This window comes from Trachurus japonicus, chromosome 14 (genome assembly GCF_045865225.1).
Source record: "Trachurus japonicus isolate A0001 chromosome 14, Traja_1.0".
NCBI lineage: Eukaryota > Metazoa > Chordata > Actinopteri > Carangiformes > Carangidae > Trachurus > Trachurus japonicus.
This window is the reverse complement of record NC_140920.1, coordinates 32,787,775-32,809,064: the sequence shown is the minus strand read 5'-3', so window position 1 is coordinate 32,809,064 and position 21,290 is coordinate 32,787,775. Positions and strand designations below refer to the sequence as shown.

The window sequence follows — 21,290 nt, the reverse complement described above, 5'->3', positions numbered from 1 at the left end:
AGCTCCAGGGTAGGGGTGGGGGTGAGTGCGTTAGCAGCGTGGTTCAGCACTGTTTTAATGTGTTTTCATTCAGATCAGAGGCAAGGCAAGGTAAATTTATTTGTATAGCCCGTTTTTTACAAACAGTTTGTCTCAAAGGTCTTTACATGGCATCATAACAACATCCTCTGTCCTTAGACCCTCACATCGACTGAGGAAAAACTCCATAGAAAACCCTTTTAACAGGGAAAAATTGGAGAAACCTCAGGGTGAGCAACAGAGTTGTATTGTTGTATACAACCAAGAAAACAGTTTATAACAAAGCAAAGAAAAGCTGCATCTAAGCAAATCAGCTTTTGACAAAAGTTCTGAAACGGGTCCAGAACAGAGACCATCTCTTGGAAGAGTCCAACCATCAGACCAGAGCCCTGATCAGACCACCTTCCAACGGTGCAAAGGATGATCTCACATCAGGCTGTCACCTGAGGTTTCAACTCTACCTCCAGCCAGACCTGAACCTCTGACAGCATCAAGTGCTCAGAGCAGGAGACCTGCGGGACGCCTCTGTCAGTGTGTGTGAGACCTGCCTCAGGGAGCTGGTGGAGTGGGTGGGGTTAGGGAGTCGGGGTTTGCAGGGGAAGTTCATCTCCTTCAGTCAGATTCAGTTTGACTTCGGCTGAATAACAACAGAGAGATGTTGGTCCATTCTCTGCTACTGTTGATCGCCCTCAGCTGCTGCTGCTGCGATGAAGGTGAGAAAACAACTCACACACTGTGTTTACTCTTTGTCTATACCTTTTGTTTACTCTATATAGTGCATATCTATCTATCTATCTATCTATCTATCTATCTATCTATCTATCTATCTATCTATCTATCTATCTATCTATCTATCTATCTATCTATCTATCTATCTATCTATCTATCTATCTATCTATCTCTATTGTTACCAACTTGTTGACCTGCACGATAAGTTATTACATTGTGGTTAACAATAGACATGTTATTGTTACAGATGTTGAGCTAAAAGAGAAAAGGAGCAGTTAAAGAAAGAGAATCCTTTATTAACCTTCATTTGTGAGTGAGACTGGGAAACAAAATAACAACAACAACAGCTCATGTTCATCAACGATAACAACAACACAAACAAATCATATTATTTTCACTGTTGTAACATAAGAAGTGATGATGACTGTAAGTGCGGCTCCGTCCATTTTTTCCTTTTTAAAACGCACACTTCTAATCTATGGAGCACAAGCATATAGTTGACGCGTGTCGAGGTCAAAACAAAACTCCACAGTTCTTCTTTCTTTCTTTTATTGAGCTGAAACTCATGCACACCGGCACGGATGGACAGGTGCATCAGAGAAGACCTGCGTGGTCGAGAAACATGAACAAAGGCTCCGGCACACTGTCTTCACTTGCATAGGTTTATTAAACAACGTTTCTGTTTTAGAACCTGACGAAGGTCTCAGCTTTAATAAACAAGAGAAGTGAAGACAGTGTGCGGGGGCCTTTGTTCATGTTTCTTTCTTTTATTGAAATATTTCTTTAGGCTCCAACAGAATAAACTGTGTATCAATCCAAAAATAATAATAATCACAGTCAAAAACGAATGTGCTCTCGTCGCCCTCATAGTCTCAACTAAAAAACTTGAGTATGCACATATCACAGCCAATAAGAAGAGAGCAATTAGCCAATGGGCATTCTTAGGACCTCGATACATAAAACCAGGATCAACAACAAATCCAAATTATCTATGATCCAATAAATGGCTCTAACAATGATATAAGAAGCTTCACATCATGAACTGGTCTCAGACGCCATCCCATCACAGACAAGTTCAATATATCGCTACTACTACCACTACTACTACAGATAGTAGCTACGGGAGGGCTCTGAGTAGATGTAAACATGTTACCGTGGTAACCAGTTCCTCCACCGCTCCGCAGACTCGTCTACAAAGAAGAAGTAAGAGGAGGAAGTGGGAAAAAAGACCCTTCACACACACACACACACACACACACTATCCCAGTGTGTGTGTGTGTGTGTGTGTGTGTGTGTGTGTGTGGTCCGTGGTAGAAAATGTGTTTCCTGACTCTTTGGGGTTTCATCACACCAGCCCCCACAGTCTGAAACCTCCAAACTGCAGGACTTTCTCCAAAACAAAACTCAGATGTGTTGATGGAAAAAACTTGTATCATCACCTCATCAGTAGGTCAATGTGAAGACGACAGGATGGACTCATTGATCAAACAAATTGATTAATAAATTTATGTGGAGGCTTCAAGAGTGAATGTGATCAGTCGAAGATTACATTTTCTTGTTTTGCTGACTCAGAGTCAGTGAAGAGTGAGAATCACAGAGACACAGAACAGTGGCGGAGCAGTCGATGAAGAGTCAGAGGAGTCACTGAAGAATCTGTGAAGAGTCAGATTAGAATCCGTTTAGATGTCCAAACCCCATGAAAATGCTCCATATAAACAGCTCAATCAGAATAAACAGGCCAGACTCGGCCCCAAAAAAGAGGAAAAATGGCCAGAGCCCGTCCAAACCAGCGCTGGGTTGTTCGGTCTGACAAGCCTGTTAAGAACACTCTGTGCCACACGGTTGTAAAGCATCCGTTCTGAATAAATGCAGTACACTTATTCAGATTAGGTCATATCACATGTAAACAGTTAACCTGAAAGACTCATTCAATCAGAAAGAGGAAAAAGTGTCCATGTAAACCCAGCTACTAAAGAGTCAGAAGAATAGAACAGAATAGAATAGAATAGAATAGAATAGAATAGTATGCCTTTTTTGTCATTGCACGTCCACACGGATGTGGGTTTAAAGGTTGACTATGTAGAATTACAAAAAAAACAACAGAAAAAGAATTCCAGCAGTCGATTGCCAGACCGTTGCTAGGTAAAACGGGCCGTTGCTAGGGACTCCGCTCTGATCAGAGGACAGACAGGAGGAGGACTAAGCAGGATATTTACCTTATGTTTCATTTTTACCGTCATTAACAGCATAATAAATGACTTGTAGCTTGTTACAGGGAGAGTGGAGGCTCTCTGCCTTCCACACCGCTGCTGCTCAGAGCCTCAGAGCCTCCGCTGTCACTGCTCTCCTCAAGTTGAAAAAAAAAAAAAAAAAAGGAGCTCCGTGGCACCGAAAGTCCGCGACGATAAACGTGTTTATGACAGATAAGACTACACAAATACACCCATCCTAACAAGTATATGATAATCCATTGATCCACCGATTGATTATTAAAAAGGCTTGGTTGGAAACAAACGCATACGACCGGGAGGAGGCAGGAAAATAGCGGAGAACTGAGCCACATGTCGGCTACAGGCAGGTACGAATGTAAACAGAACGTTGACAGAAAGTCATTGTCGAGCCCGTCAAAAATATTAAAAATAATAATTCAGACTAAAAAAATTTTTTTTATGGAAAAGCAATACTTTCATTCTGTACCCCTCTAAAGGCCCCATGGATGTATTATTTTTGAAAAAATATAGCTTTTAATAAATATTCTACATATTCAACCTTTAAGTGAATCCATATTTAATCCATAGTTTTTTAGCATTTCGTTTCGGGTCCCAGAAAATCTCAAAACGCCACCCCAGCGTTTTCATGTAACAGATCTTTTGTGAAACGATGATGTCATACCCTCCACTGCTCTAACCTGTAACCTGAGCCACACCACTAGATGTTACAGTCTATGGACGTAACAATAACAATAACAACAACAACAACAACAACAACAAAAACAACAACAACAACAACAACAACAACAACAGCAGACTACAGTCGGTCCCTCGGACAATGAGGCTGAATCGCACACATTAAATCATCAACTATCGTCATAGTCACACTGACACGACTGCCAGTCAACATTTAATCCACGTATAATGTTTGGAGTTTGAATACAGGTGGTGTTTATGTGTAGCAGCGTTACAGCGCCACACATGCTCTAACCTTCGTCTTGTGTTAGCTTTCTACTCCATGGTGTTCAGGTCAGTTTTGACCCGAGTCTTAAATCAGCTGTAAAACACACTAAAACAATTATTTATCATCCTTTTGTTTCTGATCTAGTGGTTACATTGTTAGGCTTCCTTATCCATGAAAAAGTTGGTTTTGCACTTATGATTTCAGTTTGAACTCTCATTATTGTTCTTAACATTATAACTGGGTCAAAATTTACCCTAACACCACAAATGTCATAATTTTAACCACAGCATTTTAGAATTTTGTGAAAAACATTGGTTTTATTTTGTTTAAATAGAGGTTCCTGACAAAGTCAAACAGCCTATTTGCTATAAACAAATTTATGTGGTGCTTGTATGCATTTAAAACCTGAAAACAGGTCACTAGTGACCCAAACACCAAAGAAGGGTTAAGAGTAAGAAGAGTCAGTGGGGAGTTAAAAGATTCAGTGAAGAGACAGAAGAGTCTTTTAGGAATCAGTGAAGAGTCATTGACGGGTCGGTGAAGAGACAGAAGAGGCTGTGAAGAGTCAATGAAGAGTCAGAAGAGTTGGTAAAGAGACAGAGGAGTCAATGAGGAGTCAGTGAAGAGTTGGTGAAAAGTCAGAAGAGTCAGTGATGAGTCCGAAGAGTCAATGTCTGTCTGAGTGTTCATGAGCACTTCATCACTGTGACCATGGATCTGATCTACAAGGATCTAAATCAATGGCAGTTTCCAACAACAATAAATGAACCCCATGTTCTGACCCGTTTGTACCCATTGGTTGTCCCTTGGTGTTTTTGCGTCAAAGTTAGAAATGAAGTATGATCATTAGCTGTTGCAGGTCGTGTGTTGGGTTAAGGTTCTGGTTCTGGATGAGGTCTGGATGTGTGCAATAGTCATGAGGTCACAGCCCCTGTTCAGAGGCTGAGGTCACCTCTTTAGTGATCCTGTGGACTGTAACTCTCTGATGCCAAGTCAGCGGATGTGAAACACTCGACTCTGAGTCACTGTCAGAAACCCCTGAATTACAAAACGTGCTAATCGTGATGTGGTTTAAAGGCTCAGAAAGAGACACTCGCTGTTTCCCAGCATCCCTCAGAATGCCAGCTCATTATAACACTTCCACTTTTTAATGGGCCTATTATTACTCTCTGTTTTCCGGATGTGAATCTGGACCTGAAACACACAGGTTGAATCACCATAAGCTCAAAGCTTCAGGACAATTTCCTACATCTGTCTCAAACACGACAATTGTCATGTATCCATCAATCAGCACAGCCTCTGTCATCTGCATGGCTAACCCCATGTTGGCCCCTCATCGGCCCTTTGTCAGTATCCTGACCACAACGTACACAGGAGGACTTAGAAGAAGTGGGATGCACCCACCCACACACTCTCGCTCACACACACACACACACATGGACGCACGCGCACACACACACACACACACACGCACGCACACACACACACACACACACACACACACACACACACACACACTCACATACACGCACACACACAGGGTTTCACTTCTTGTTTTTTCGATTGTGAAACCCGATGATGTGGATCAACTGTCACATGAAGCTTCACGACAAAAGTCATCTGCCAGTTTATGTTGTCTGTGATTTATCAATTTAATGATTGATCTCATCTGTTCTCTTCATTCTGTCTGTTCTATTCAGTCCTGTCCTGTTCTGTTCTCTCTGTTCTGTTCTATTCTATTCTGTCCAGTTGTATCCAGATCCACATTGAGATCCGATCACATTTTTGATCTAAATAAAAACTAAATAGAAGAAGTATTTTCGCCCGCGTAGTCGTATGCAGATACAGGACGCATTTCCATTTACACTTGTGTTCAATGTTGTCATAATGCGTCCCTGGTGGTCTGGCCGATCGGATCACAATCCGTCTTCAATGTGTCTTGGGTGGCTTTACACCTGTACTTTCAAGTGGTCAAGGACTATCCGATTGCAATCTGATCACTGAAACGCATGTTACATGCCAGGTGTAAACGGACAGTCTGTTCTGTTCTCTTCAGTCAGTTCTCTTCTGGTCTGTTCTGTTAAGTCTGCTCTGTTCTGTTAGTTTTGTTCTTTCTGTTCAGCCTAAGAGTTAGTGAAATATTTCCATCAGGACTGAATTGTTACCTTCCAGAGCATCACTGTTGACATCATTGAAACATAACGGCGGTATCATGTGACCTCAGTCGTCAGCTGAGACCCCTGTTAGTCAAAACCCCCTACACGCTCCGTCAGCATAATCTTTATTCCGGAAATCACAGGAACTTGAATCCTGTGCGTGTCGTGTAAAAACCTGAAGTTTTGACTTCAGTCGTCTTCACTGCAGGTGATCGCCATGACGACCCACCTGCTGACATGACGATGGGTGCGGCCCAGTCTCCCGCCCAAACTGATGATGCACCCACTGATGTGAGCCAGGGCCCTCAGCTGTTGGAGCTGGTCCAGGATCCACACTCAGAGGGTCTGAAGAAAGTCCTGGACCTCCTGACAGAGCTAGTCGTGACCCAGAAGGACATCGCCAAACATCAGGCTCAGGTGGTCCAGCAGCTGGGCGTGCTAGGAACCCTGGTGAGTCAGATTAGTTCAGTTTAGTTTAGTTTAACTTGCATTTAGATTTAGACTTGATTTAGACTTTTTATCTGGGATTTAATTAGTTTATCTGAGGTCTAGTTGAGATTAGATAATGAATCTGAATCCAACTTGAGCTTCTTCATTGAAAATAAGTTTAATTTAATTAAAACTTAATTATCACTGTAGTAACATTGTTCAATTTTATGCCCGGTCTTAAAGTCTAGTAGTCCTATTAACATGATTGTACTGTAGATGTTGTGATTTGTTGGTGGCTTAATGCTGGTCACTCAGGCTACGTTTACACGGAAACGATCTGAATAGAAAACTCAAAAGTGGCGTTGCGTTCTCACTTTTTATTTCGCTTTTAGACGAGCGTTTTTGGGGAGGAAATCTGTGTGCATACGGTGACGCAAAATTCAATGTTGTATGCACACCAGGCACCTAGGTGGCAGTGTGCCACACAACACACAACACCACCAAGTCTGCACGCCTGTGTACAAACCAGAGTTTTTCCTCTTCTTCTTCTTCTTGATTTCTGGCAGGCTGTACGCCGGCTATCGTAATGCTGCCCTCCGTGCCCTCCACAGGTCATTGCAATCGGAGCGGATTTTTGCATTTTCACCCTTTACATGGGGACGCAACGGCGGAGCGTTTTTAAGATTTCCACTCTGGAGGGTGGTTTCACTTTTTTGCGTTTTCAAGCCCACAAAACGTTGTCGCCGTCTAAACGAAAGGCACATCCGATGAAATATTTTTGCCGTTTTCATCCGCGAGTGTTGTTGTGTAAACAGAGCATCAGACCCACACTGTGCTGTGTCCTCAGGGCTCCCAGCAGATCCAGGACCTGCAGAACATGGCTCGTCACCAGAGTCTGCTGGTTGAAAACCACCAGGCCTTACTGCTGCAGACATCCCGAATTGCTACCTACCTGCAGGACATCACAAAGAAACCTGCTGCCACCGGCCAATGAGATCCTCCAATGGAATGTGTTCATGTGAATTTATTCACCTTGGCATGATTTAGATGCGTTGTACTAATTAACCAATGAGATTGTTTGTAATTGACCTTCTGTCTTTGACGATGTTTATCAGTCAACACACTAATGATCAACATGTTTTTTTTTCTCAACACTTCACCTCAATTTAATCTGTCAGCCAATCAGACTTCTCAGTCAGCTCAGATAATTTTGTTTCATTCACTAATTGTATTTGTTGTAAATCAAATGTGATGATGACTTTGTTCTGGAAATAAAATCAAATAAAGTGGCTGTATCATTTACCCACTGGGTCAGTGAATGTTGTTGTTGTTGGTCATACCTTTCTAAGTATTTAAAAGCCTTTTATTGGTGTGGTCATGTGAGAGCCTAAGAACCAAGTCTTCATCAAATGCCCCGTTACACTGGTCTTCCACAAAGTAGATCTTAAACCTGGAGGTGAAGGCATAATTCTGCCCATTATAAGCAACAGGAAATTAAGTTTAAGTTCAGTAAATACAATCAATGTAAACGGCCTCAGAGACAAACAAACAAAAACCTTCAGTTGTTAAAGGTCCAATGTGTAATATTTGGCAAGGTTTATTGGCAAAATCTGAATACTTCCCATGATTATATTTGTGTAAGTGTATAATTGCTATAAAATAAAATTAGTTTGGTTTTCGTAGCCTTATAATTACAGTATTCTTTTATACGTACATATAGAAAGGGTCTTGCTTTAGAGAGTGTCGTCGTCTTGCGCCGCCATGTTTGTACGGCAGCCTGAACGTAAAATCCAGCCAGTCAGAGAGCACAGAGAGTTTCCTGTTCATAAATAAACCAAGGAAGAAGAAGGAGGAGGAAACAGCAGACATGTGGTAAAATGGTTTAGATCTTCACCTCATCGCTCCATGCTCCTGAAATACTCCCAGTCGTCACAATTTTTTTGTCCTCAGAGGCCACCGTCACTTTGCCAACGGGAGAGGTGAGAGCGAGCGAGTGAGTGAGCGCTGTAAACTAGAATCTGAAGGTTGGATGTCACGGTTTTACCCCCATTTTACACAATGGACCTTTAACTTTACATTTAATCCTGAAGGTTTAGGATGAGTAGTAGTGTAGTGTCAAAATCTAAAAAGTATCTTTTGTCTTGAGGGGGAGGGAATGTGATCAAAACACTGTGTGTGGGTGGGCCACGGTCAGTAAAGTCCAGAAAAGGTCTGGCCATAGGGTTGTTGACATTCACTGTATAAATGTCTTCTGCCAGTCTGCCCTGCAAACAACATGGGACTAGGTCAGCTGAGCTTGTAGACCAGACCTGTCTAGAGATTGTCATACATTTATGTGACTATTGCTACAGTATATTTAGAATGGTTTTGTTTATTTTTGGAGACAATTACAGTGAGACATGAGTTACACTGGCTTTTTCAATTTTTACTAACATGACACAATTGATGTGAGCACTGAAATTCACCTGACTGAATAAAGTCTCTCTTGCTGTTGTTCTAGTTTTGTTTCTGTAGATGTTCCAACGGTGTTGTTGATGTGCTTCCATCACAGGTCCTGTGTCTTCTGATCCTCCTGCTGCTCCAACAATCCATCTCAACTCTGTCCTCTTGCCAAACCAAACCGAGGAAGAGTTGACTGCTGGCTCCACCATCTCACTCAGTTGCCATGGTAATAGTCCGACCAATTGGTCCAGCACTGCCTTCCTTCTGCAGGGGAAAAAATTAGCCAACCCACTGATGGTCAACAACTTGGTTGCAAAGCACACTGGGACCTACCGCTGCGGGTACACCAAGCAGGGCCTGGACCACCTGGACACCTGGATCCACCTGTACATCAAGGGTAAGACCCTCACCCAGACCCCACTTCCTGGCAGGGTCAGGTGACTGAAGCCAAACAGTTTCCTAGTTATTAGCAGCTCCTATGAACTTTGGCTAATCTGCTTCCTGTTTCTGGTGGGAAACATCTGTAAGCCACATGTTATCACAGGTAGATAATATAACTCACATTTCAGTTATAATGATGACTCTTGTTAACATTTCCATGTTTCCCACATTCTGTGTCATAAACTATAAACTGTTTTCTTGTATGTAACAACATCTATTGCACGTCTGCCCGTCCTGGGTGAGGGATCCCTCCTGTGTTGCTCACCCTGAGGTTTCTCCAATTTTTCCCTGTTAAAAGGGTTTCCATGGAGTTTTTCCTCAGTCGATGTGAGGGTCTAAGGGCAGAGGATGTTGTTGCGATGCTATGTAAAGCCCTTTGAGATAAACTGTTTGTAAAAACGGACTGTACAAATAAAATTGCCTTGCCTTGCCTTAATAGTATAGGGGTTTCTTACCTTTCATTGAGTTCTAAAAATGACCTTTAGTGTCCTGTAACCCCTCCCTCTCAGACCCTGCCCACTCTGCCAGTGTGTTCGTCACTCCTCGCAAAGCCACCGACGTCATCAAAGAAGGCAAGGACTTCCTGTTTAAGTGTCTGCTGACCGACCCATCTGTGAAAAACCTCACCCTCCAATCAGAGGACAGCACTGGTGGCGGGGGGTGGGGCCTCCCCCAGGGCATGAACGTGACACTTGATCCACGCAGAGGAGCCCTAATCCGAGACCCGCAGAGGTCATTCAGCGGCAAATATGTGTGTTCAGGCTGGAAGAACGGGACCCAGTTTAGATCCGACCCTTTCGACCTGATCGTGGCTCCCAGTAAGATTTGTCTACTTACTACCTCTGTGTATATCTGTCTCTCTGTACACCTGTATACCTGTCTGTATACCTGTTTACCTGTCCTTATGTCCACCTGTCTGCAGGGCTCCCTCCTCCTGCCCTGTCCATCAGCCAGGATGAATTTATCCGTCTGGAGGGAGAAAGGTTTGAGGTCACCTGTCTGACCAGCAACCCCTCCCACCACTACTACCTCACCTGGACGCACCCGAACATACAGGTGAGAGGTCAGACGTCTCCTGTGAATAAGTTATAATGATGACCTGTGTTGATGTTGACTGGCTGCCTGCTTTGTTCCAGACACTGAATGTGACCAGGAGTCCCCAATACAGTCACAATCGCCTACATATCAACGGCACTCTGACCATCTCCGCTGTCAGTCTAAACCACAGTGGACCCTACACCTGTTCGGCCTTCAATGAAGACGGAGTCACCACGGCAACTGCACAGCTCAGAGTTTTGGGTAAGGAGATTGAACATAGATCAAACAAAGTAACCATAAGAAACAATTAACCAGATGTTGATCTTTGAGTGAGTTGACTTGTGTGCTAGTGGTAGCAGTTGTGGAGAAACATCTGTCACTTAAACAAACATAAACCTACTACATGGAACATGGCTAATAATTGGAGCTTGAAGAACATTGCCAGGCATTTACTTTCTCCTCTCTCTCACCAGATCGCCCCTATCTGAAGACCTACTTACAACTGAAGCAGCATGCTAACGCTACCACCATGACCATAGAGGTCGAGGACCTGTTTACTAATGTTAGCATCACATCAGTCAAGAAGGAGTCAGACGCCAATATCAGCTTTGGTTGGAATGGGGAAGAGACTGCTGGCAGCATCAATGTCAGTGGCAGCAGCAGAGTGGAGGTGTATGAAGGCCAAGATGTGACACTAACATTTGTGATGGAAGCATATCCTCCAATCACGAACCAGGACTGGATGACACCAACACACACCAACAGCAACAACCACACAGTGCACCAGGAGAGCTACACTGCTAATGGCTACAGGTTAGTATGATAGCAGCTACAGCAGATTTTCTACTGCTTTGGGCAGGTGGTATTGTACAGTAGGTGGTATAGTTTGTTGCTTTGGTAGCGTTGGTGCTCTTAAAGTGGTACTGTTGCTTGTTGTTTTATGGTTTTTAAGATTTTATGTTCGTGTTAAGATGGTTGTCTTGGTACTAAGGGTTGTTAAGGTGGTATTCTTGATGTTCCAGTTCAGAAGCAAGTCTGCTGTTGCGGCGGGTCCGACATGAGGATCGAGGTCGATACGTGTTTCATTTCTCAAACTCATTCTTCAGCGGCATGCAGAACGTTGACGTCCGGATCTACCGTAATCTTTACTCCTCCCCTTCCTCACGATCAGCTAATCATTAAATGAACTTTGTCACGAACTTTGATGACTGCTGTCCTCCCTCAGGTTCTCCGAGTGCTGTGGTCAGCCTGCAGAACGACACTCTGACCTGCACCAGCTCTGGATATCCCCAACCCACAATCCTCTGGTACACCTGCGCTGGACTCCAGGACATGTATGCAGCTGTGTAATATGTAACATTTGTTCTGTGGGTGGCGCTAGAGGAAAATCTAACTGAGCAGTTTACAGTGGTTGTCATAGAAACAGACATGTATGGAAGTAAAATCATCATCATAAAATATAAAGTTCTGAGATGTTTTATCTTTGATAATTGATAATTACCGTAAATTGCCGGACTATTAAGCGCACCTGAATATAAGCCGTACCAGCTAAATTTTAAAATAAAGTAGATTTTGTACATATATAGGCCGCACCTGAATATAAGCCGCAGGTTTTTCGTGTTGTAACATGAGATATTTACACAGAAAGACAATAGGCTACACGGAAGAATATGTGTGGAACTATGCAAGTCCGCTCGCTTTTCCGCTGTTTTGGTTACGCTCCTAGCCATGTGCATTTGTTGACAACGAAGCCGTCGAAAAATCAATAAATGGAGCGGTGGATAACGTTACATAACATACGTTGTTACGGCGTGTGTGTTTGTGTAGTACCGTCGTTTGTGTTGCGGTGCAGCAGAGACGAGAGCTGGGACACGGGGCAGCAGCTGTAGTGATGTTACAAAGTTGGTTTTCAGCCGTGAGACGCCAGGTGAAGACGGAGAGCATCCGTTCTCACTCGTAACAAGTCACAAGTCAGCGAGTTAAACCATCACAATTACTCCAGAAGCACCAACACGGCATCAACACAGCACCAACAGACAGTAACATGCCTGGTTAGAAAATAAAACACTGCACCAACACGCAAAACTAGTGTCTTCTTCGGCGCATAATCTTTCCCCACATGTCTGTCTCACTTGCGCTTTCTGCTAGAGCGCCTCCCGGAGGCCGTTAGCCAGTAAAAGTCTATAAATTAGCCGCATCGTTGTACAGGCCGCAGGGTTCAAAGCGTGAGAAAAAAGTAGCGGCTTATAGTCCGGAAATTACGGTATATAAAATCTATTGCTAGATCAGAAACAGATGAAATATCATCACTTCTGCTGCAGGTGTGAAGATGTCTCCACCACTCATGTGCCTCCAACTGTGATCTCATGGGAGGAGGAGGAGGAGGAGGAGGAGGAGGAGGAAGTGAGGTCACACCTACCTCTGTCAGCGGGTGATGATGTCACTGTCATGTGTGTTGCGTCCAATAAGCTGGGAGAGTCGCGTGACGTCGTCTTCAGGCCCTGGCCATCTCCAAGTAGGACCACATGAAGCTCTTTGTGTCTTGTGTCTGTGAAGGTGCAGACGAATCTCACTAAACATGTTCTCTTGTGTTCTTAGTTTCTACAGAAAAACCTCAAGGTTTCTTCACTCCTGCTCTGATTGCAGCTATTAGCACTGCCGCCGTCCTCCTCCTGCTGCTGCTGCTCGTCTCTCACCAGTGGAGACAGGTTTGTGTTCTGGTCCTCAAGTGTGAAGAACTTAGCTGGTTCCTTATGTTCCTCAGGGTCAGAGGGCTCCACTTAGTCCATGAGCCAGACCACCAATCGCAATCGAAAGGGTGGGCAAATTCTTGTTGCTATTTTATTATTCCTATATATGTCCAGATTATTAATTGGTATGATAACCTTCGTACAAGAGTAGCTTAACAATATTTATCATGCATTCACTATTTTGACCATAAAAATGCCATATACACCAATTATGGCCATTCTCCGATGTTGCACATTTCATAATTTGTGTGCCACTACTGATGATTTAGAGCGCCTTTGCAGTTGCAGAAAGGCCCTGCAGATAATATTTGTTTGCACCACTAGTTGGCGCTAATTCCACTGGGTGCATGAGGGAGCGAGGGGGAAAATCGGCTTTAATACTGCTGTTAGCAGGAAGTAGCAGAGGACTTTTGTGAAATCACATTATACAGGGAACATTTTTAATGGTTTATATATACATCCAAGGTTAAGAAGGCTAAGATGTAGTGAGTAAAGATGACATTAACATTATAGCATATTACATCCATAGGTTTAGGGTTATTTAGGGGGAACTGGGGCATTGTTCATTAGGCTAACTGCAGAGAGGAAGAAACTGTTCTTGTGGCGTGAGGTCCTGGTCCGGATGGACCGGAGCCTTTTGCCAGAGGGGAGGGGCTGGAAGAGTTTGTGTCCAGGGTAAGAGGGGTCAGCAGCTATTCTGGCTCTGGTCCTGGAGATGTACAGCTCTTGAAGAGATGGGAGGCTGCAGCCGATCACCCTCTGGGCAGAGTGAATGACACGCTGCAGTTTGGCCTTGTCTCTGGCCGTAGCTGCAGCATACCAGACTGACATGGAGGATGTGAGGATGGATTCAGTGGTGGCAGTGTAGAAGTTCACCAGCATCTTCACAGGGAGGTGAAATTTCTTCAGCTGAAGTATAGCCTATCCTCTGCTGAGGCTTCTTGGTGAGGGAGCTGATGTTCTGCTCCCATTGGAGCTCCTGGGAGATGGTGGTGCCCAGGAAGCAGAAGGACTCAACCAGGGTCACTGTAGAGTCACAGAGGATGACAGGGGGGAGGGCAGCTTGGTCCTTTCTGAAGTCCACTATCATCTCCACTGTCTTCAGAGCGTTCAGCTCCAGGTTGTTCATGCTGCACCGTGACACCAGAGGGTCCGTCTCGCTGCTGTAGGCCGACTCGTCCCCATCAGAGATGAGGCCGATGAGGGTGGTGTCAGCAAATTTCAGGAGCTTGACAGACTGGTGTCCAGATGTGCAGCTGATGGTGTACAGGGAGAACAGCAGAGGAGAAAGGACGCAACCTTGGGGGGATCCAGTGCTGATGGTCTGGGTGTCAGAGACATGCTTCCCCAGCCTCACGAACTACCGTCTGTCAGTCAGGAAGTCCGTAATCCACCTGCACATGGAGTCAGGCACAGCAGAGCTGGGATGATCGTATTGAAGGCAGAGCTGAAGTCCACAAACAGTATCCTGGCGTAGGATCCAGTCCAGGTGCTAGTGGAGGGCCATGTTTACAGCATCATCTACAGATCTGTTGGCTCTGTAGGTGAACTGTAATGTCCTTAAGGTGGGTCAAGACGAGGCACTCAAAAGTCTTCATGACCACAGAAGTCAGAGCAACAGGTCTGTAGTCATTAAGGCCAGTGATCCTTGTCTTTTTGGGAACTGGAACAATGGCTGAGGCCTTGAAGCAAGCTGGCACATGACAGTTCTCCAGTGAGGTGTTAAAAATGTGTGTGAACACCGGAGACAGCTGATTGGCTCAGTGCTTCAGGGTGGAGGGGGAGACTTATACCCCTTTCCCACTGGCCAAAAAACCCGTTTAAACCCACAAACGCACCGACCCGCGTCAACCCGGGACGTCTGTCTGACTACCCATTTCTCCGACCATACATTTCTTTATTTTTGAGTCCATTAGTCCGACCTCCCATTTCTCCGACTTAAGTAGCCCTAACCCTCAACCTTACCCTAAACCTAACCTTAACACTGTAGAATGGGTAGTCGGAGAAATGAGCTGTCGGACTTTTCAATCGGACTGATGTATGCCCCCCCGTCGACCCGCGTCAAATGACTCGGCAAGCAACGCGGGTTAAAATCGCCTTCAATCGGCTCGGCTCTGATCGGCTTGCAGTGGGAACACCAGACCCGGCTCAACCCGCTAATTTATGTGATGACATTGGGCGTTACGTGATGCCACATCATCGTACCAGTCGCGTCTCACGTAGGCTACCAAAACAAAGCTCTGCTTGCATTCAAGACTGGGATTTAAAGATCAAAGAACACTGACCAAAAAAGATTGAAAAAAAAGAAGCGACAGTCTGTTTAACTGACATGTTGTGCCGCGGACGTCCATCATAAGGCAGTCGCGGCAGACTCGCTGTCCTCCGTGGCGGGCGGCTGGGGCATGACACGGTGTTTCTCGCACTGCGAATGAAAGCGGGGCGACTGGTTTATGCGGGGGTTAGACAGACAGACCCGGCTCATTTTGGTCAATGGGAAAGAAGCCAAATGCCGATTGTTAGCGGGTCGACCCGCATTTAAAAAACCTGCGTCGACCCGCTGATGTTAGTAGGAAAACGGCTAGAGTTTGGGCCTGCAGCTTTGCACGGGTTCAGCCGTTTAAACAGTCTCTTCACCTCTCCTTCTTTGATTTGATTTGATTTCTATGATGGAGAGAGGTGTGAGAGGTGTGGGGGAGGGTGGCACTTGGGTGTGGGGCTGTGTAGGTGATCCAGGTTTGGAGGAGCTGTTGCTGATGAATGGCTGGTGGTTGGAGGTGTGGGGGATATCAGGTCTGTCCCATTGTCTTTCAAAGCGGCAGTAGAACTCGTTCAGGCTGTTGGCCAGGCGTAGGTCGTTGACAGAGGGACATTTGAAATACTGTACTGGCAGTATGCTCCACATTATTTGTGACAGGAGGAGCAAGCTCTTTAGTTGATTTTAATTGTGTAAAAAAATATTTGTTTGTTCTTGTTATTGCATGAAAAGTAAAACACTCTAAAAACGTTGGCTATTTCATGTGTAGGCCTATGTTCTAATTTTTATCACATTTTCATTCAAATATTTCTGAGGTGAGTCTATTATTATTACAGTAGGGTCTTGATAAAAGGGAAAAACATCCTTGAAGTGATTTAGGCACTGAGTGGTCAACAAACAGCATAATACCGAACAAGCACTATACACAGTTTTCAAGTTTCCACTCTACCGGTCCACCTATTCAACACATGATAACCACCACTAAGCTACCTGTTTGCAATGGTTATCATGCCAAACTGTTCACTAGAGATGTCTACCAAGTCAAAAAAACAAACTAGAAATTGCCCACCCGTTCGATTGCGGGAGGCCAATTTTGGGGTCTTGGCTCATGGACTAACTCACGGAGAAATTCTGACCTGGTTCTCGTGATAGACCAGCTGCTTTCACTTAAACTTTCATCTTGTCTGACTCAACTGACTCCAGGCCAATCTTTTATTCTGAAGGGTTACAGCTGCTGTTGGTTTAAGATTCAGACCGACTTCAAACCCTTAACATTACAACTCTTCTTCTTCTATCAGAAACCAAAGTACGAAATTCGCTGGAAAATCATTGAGAGCTCAGACGGAAACAACTACACCTTCATTGACCCTGCCCAGCTGCCGTACAATCAGAAGTGGGAGTTTCCAAGGGACAAGCTCCGCTTTGGTACAAACCAAGCCATGATTAAAGAAAATGTTTTCAAAACAAAAGTCCTGTCCAGCCTGTGGTTAATTCCATTAACTTTGTCCTCTCTCGATATTAGGTGCTGTTTTGGGTTCAGGAGCATTTGGTAAGGTCGTCGAGGCAACGGCGTATGGTCTGGGAACTGATGACAACATCACCAGAGTGGCTGTCAAGATGCTGAAACGTCAGTCCACAAACCTTCGTCGTCATTCATCCTGTTGTATGTGGAGCGTGTGACCGTTGCACTGAGATGTTCTGGTATGTTCATCAACAGCGAGCGCCCACTCAGAGGAACGTGATGCGCTGATGTCAGAGCTGAAGATCCTCAGCCATCTTGGTTACCATGACAACATCGTCAACCTACTGGGAGCCTGCACCCAAGGAGGTAACATCAGTGGGACTCGGTTCTGCTGTAAAAGCTGAGGTGCATTCAAAGACCTCATATTTGACCTCTAACGCCGGCCCCCGCCTCCCTCCAACAGGCCCCATGCTGATGATCACAGAGTACTGTAGCCATGGCGACCTGCTCAACTTCCTGCGGGCTAATGCTCACGACCTCATGACGTCTATCTTGAGTGTGGATGAAGTGACGGAGGAGATTTTCTATAAGAACATGGCCACCCAGAGCTCCCGACTCAGGAGGTGTGAACTTAACCTTTGACAACACCAACAATCACTGATGACCCACCTACTTCTGTCACTCTACTACACACAATACACACAACACAACACCACACCGACCTCTAACCTCCTACACATCTAAACTCCTAACCCCCTGACCACAGGCTGAGGTAAAACCTTCAAAACATGTACAACATGTCATATATATGTACTATATATTCAGACGCTGTAAAAACTTGAAAGCACACATCTCTGACTACATGTCAGTAAAAAGACTCACATGTGGAGACGCTGCTCTGAGCCTGCTGACCTCTGACCGTGTGTGTTTCAGTGACAGTGGGATCTCGTGCTGCTCAGAGTATCAGGAGATGCTGCCAGTTCTCAGTCCAGGACAAACTCAGGGTACCAACCTGAACTCATCTCTTCACACCCTATATCTAGTGTCTGTGTGAGATCTCACCTGTCTAACTGTCTAACCTGTCTATCTGTCTCTCAGGTGGACAGACAGACAGCCTGTCTGTCAGTGACCTCATGAGATTTTCCTACCAGGTGGCTCAAGGTCTGGACTTCCTGTCCACTAGAAATGTAAGAGTACAGACACAACAACCCCAACCCCCCTAATGATCACCTGCTCAATACCAAGACTAAGAAGTAACATGTCTGTCTGCCTGTCTGACTGTCTGTCTGTCTGTCTGTCTGCCTGTCTGACTGTCTGTCTGTCTGTCTGTCTGTCTGCCTGACTGCCTGCCTGTCTGTCTGTCTGTCTGTCTGTCTGTCTGTCTGTCTGTCTGTCTGTCTGTCTGTCTGTCTGACTGCCTGTCTGTCTGCCTGCCTGCCTGCCTGCCTGCCTGCCTGCCTGCCTGTCTGTCTGTCTGTCTGTCTGTCTGTCTGTCTGTCTGTCTGTCTGTCTGTCTGTCTGTCTGTCTGTCTGTCTGACTGCCTGTCTGTCTGTCTGTCTGTCTGTCTGTCTGTCTGTCTGTCTGTCTGTCTGTCTGTCTGTCTGTCTGTCTGTCTGTCTGTCAGTGTATCCATAGAGATGTGGCAGCAAGGAACATTCTTCTGACTGATCGCCGTGTAGCAAAGATCTGTGACTTTGGTTTGGCTCGAGACATTCACAATGATGACAGTTACATCGTCCAGGGAAACGTGAGTGTCTCAACAACAACAACAACAACAACAACAACACTGTTTGCTCTGTCTTTTATTTTGATCTTCCTGTGGCTTTTATTTTGACAGGCTCGGTTACCTGTGAAGTGGATGGCTCCTGAGAGCATCTTCCAGTGTGTTTACACTGTACAGAGTGACGTCTGGTCTTATGGAGTCTTATTGTGGGAGATCTTCTCTCTAGGTAACCACAGCAACATGCAGTCACAGCACAACTCTGTGACATATGTTGATTATTGACTGGTGCAGTAAACCTCATTGTCAGGTTTGCTCCTTTTGGGGCTTGATGCTCAGATAATACATACATCACATACATACACACAAACCTTTAGTAAATCAGGCCCTTAGTGTTGTTATGGAAACAACATCAATAGCTGCATTTACATGGGTCCAAAAATCCTATTTACAATCAAATTAAGAGGTCAGTCAGATTCCAAATGTCTCATGTAAACACCGTACCGGATCAGATTCACCCGGATCTGATTACATTTCGGATCAGATTGAAAGTGGTAGTCGATTGATAACCAGCTTCATGCCGCATGTTAACGAGTGGATTCTGCGCATGTGCGCCCTAGTATGTAGGAGTCATGTATTGACGTTCGCAGAAAATAGGAAACAGGAAATAGGAAAGTCAAAGCAGTGTTGCCAACTTGGCGACTATCTCGCTAAATCTGGCGATTTCTTTTTTTTTAGTCAAAAGCGACTAGCGACAATCTAACAACTTTTCCCGGTGTTGTTAAAGACGTTTCTGGTTTGGAGACTCTGAAGTGAAAGCAGCGGCTGCTCCCGTAAGCCCCGCCCCCGTCCAAAAGCACTCACCAGCTGTCAGTCTCACAGCAATAGCTATATAATCGGCTTCAGCTGGGGCCATGTATACACGGATTGAATGTGGATCGCTTTATTTAGCATTCATGTATACAAATCGAATAAGATTCATTTAATACGATTGTTTTCAATCAGATTGAGGATAACACGGCATGTAAACGCAGCTAGTGTGACATTCTGACTGATTCAAAGATTCTCACCTGGTTCTCTGCTTATCTGCCCAGGTAAGAGTCCGTATCCCAACATCGCTGTAGATACCAACTTCTTCAAGATGATCATGGACGGCCGCCACATGGCTCGGCCTGACTTTGCCCCTGCTGAGATGTGAGGACACACACATACACACACACACACACACACACACACACACACACACACAAACCTGTTAATAAGGTTGTGTGAGATCTAACTCAGCTGTTTCTCAGGTATGAGCTCATGACTCTCTGCTGGAATCTGGAGCCCACTGACAGACCCACCTTCAAAACTATTGGTCAGCTTATCAACAGACTCCTCCCCTCCACTAGCGACACGTCGCCCCGTCACAGCCATCAGGTGAGGACCAATCAGAGAAGAGATTCTCAGTATGCCCTCAGCTTGGACTGACAGGTTGCTATTCTAAAACCCAATGCATCATTTGTCCACAGGCGACGTACAGGAACATCGATGAGTGTAGAGAGGAAGAGGAGGAGGAGGAGAAACACTGAAGAGAGGAGGAGAGCATGAGCACAAAGGTAATGATCCAGGATGACATCATGTTGCTAAGAAACCTTTCAACTGTAACCTAACTCTTCTTCCTGTCCCGCCCTTCTCAGAGCTCCATGGTGATGAAGAGGAGGAGGAGGGGTCATATACCAGCTGTCCTGATTGTCTCATCCAATCACAGTGTCTCAAATTAAGTTTATCACCTAATGAAAGTGAAGGATTATATGTGGGTCAGCTGTTTCCCATCAGAATGACCCGTCAGAGTAAACAACAACAGGAACAACACAACAAGCTTATTAAAGTGCAACACACAGCGGTGGCGTTGTGGTGCCGTGCGGCTCGCCACTGCACGCCGACACACGTCAACCAGGAAGCATTGAGTTGGAGCTCGTCACTGAGAGGAGAATACTGCTGAACAAGCTGCTACTGGAGCCAACACAGGACAAAAAGGATAGAAAGCAGGGAAGTGGAGGCAGCTGGATATGAAGCACTGGTGTGAAGAGAGGCAGGAGAACATGAGCTGTGTGGTTCTCTACATACAGAATAATGGGAGGAGCTGTTCACTGCTGGTGTGTGTCATGAACAAACTGAACCTGTGGTTCACGTGAACCAGTGTCGTTTCTTTCTCTGTTTGGTTGATTGTGACATTTTCTTCATGTTTATAAAAATGTAACAACGTAACAACATAAAAAATGAGATGAAATAAAATCAAATGTTTCTCCAATCAAATTTAATTAAAATTAAATTTAATGTGAATTAAAGCTGAGTCTGATTTACAAACCAAACTGTTGATAATATTTCTGAACATCTTGAAAATGCTATTTTTCTCATAAGTTTAATTAATTGAGACATTGAACAGTTAATTAAAGCTTAGACTAAACAAGCTGAAGCTGATCAGACCTGATTAGATTGGATTAACTTTCTTGTTCTAAACTCTTTTTACAGATTTGTATACTCTTTATTAACAATAAACTTATTCATTACAGTATGTACAGATTTTGAATGTGTTTGTGTTTTGTTGCACCTGTCAGGTGAGTAGGGCCAGGGTCACATTAACTATGTCTTGAAAGATTTACTGCCAGTGTGTGTGTGTGTGTGTTGTGA

General features: G+C 44.7%; 1 protein-coding gene across 2 annotated transcripts; it reads left to right on the top strand.

Annotated features, from left to right (window-relative positions):
* Nucleotides 1-636: 636 nt before the first annotated feature.
* On the top strand, nt 637-21,174 carry csf1rb (colony stimulating factor 1 receptor, b). 2 transcript variants are annotated; one of them, XM_085798845.1, is made up of 22 exons: nt 637-731; nt 9,058-9,345; nt 9,899-10,207; nt 10,312-10,445; nt 10,526-10,688; nt 10,901-11,240; nt 11,450-11,565; nt 11,653-11,761; nt 12,749-12,942; nt 13,026-13,135; nt 16,730-16,856; nt 16,954-17,058; nt 17,149-17,259; nt 17,357-17,516; nt 17,827-17,897; nt 17,992-18,080; nt 18,519-18,641; nt 18,732-18,843; nt 19,709-19,808; nt 19,910-20,036; nt 20,129-20,215; nt 20,297-21,174. In XM_085798845.1, the coding sequence occupies exons 1-21, from the start codon at nt 674-676 to the stop codon at nt 20,186-20,188; spliced, it is 3,006 nt and encodes a 1,001-aa protein (XP_085654971.1). In that variant the 5' UTR covers nt 637-673; the 3' UTR covers nt 20,189-20,215; nt 20,297-21,174. The 2 variants fall into 2 exon arrangements, with proteins under 2 accessions (XP_085654971.1, XP_085654972.1); XM_085798846.1 differs by lacking the exons at nt 19,910-20,036; nt 20,129-20,215; nt 20,297-21,174 and having other exon boundaries at nt 19,709-19,812.
* The last annotated feature ends 116 nt before the right edge of the window (nt 21,175-21,290 follow it).

What these genes read in the sequence shown, in the direction of transcription:
- csf1rb (XM_085798845.1), top strand. Translation starts at nt 674, where the DNA reads ATGTTGGTCCATTCTCTGCTACTGTTGATCGCCCTCAGCTGCTGCTGC. An exon ending in CAGGCCCTGGCCATCTCCAA is followed by an intron (nt 12,943 to 13,025) that starts GTAGGACCACAT and finishes TTGTGTTCTTAG; the next exon opens with TTTCTACAGAAAAACCTCAA. An exon ending in GACTTTGCCCCTGCTGAGAT is followed by an intron (nt 19,809 to 19,909) that starts GTGAGGACACAC and finishes GCTGTTTCTCAG; the next exon opens with GTATGAGCTCATGACTCTCT.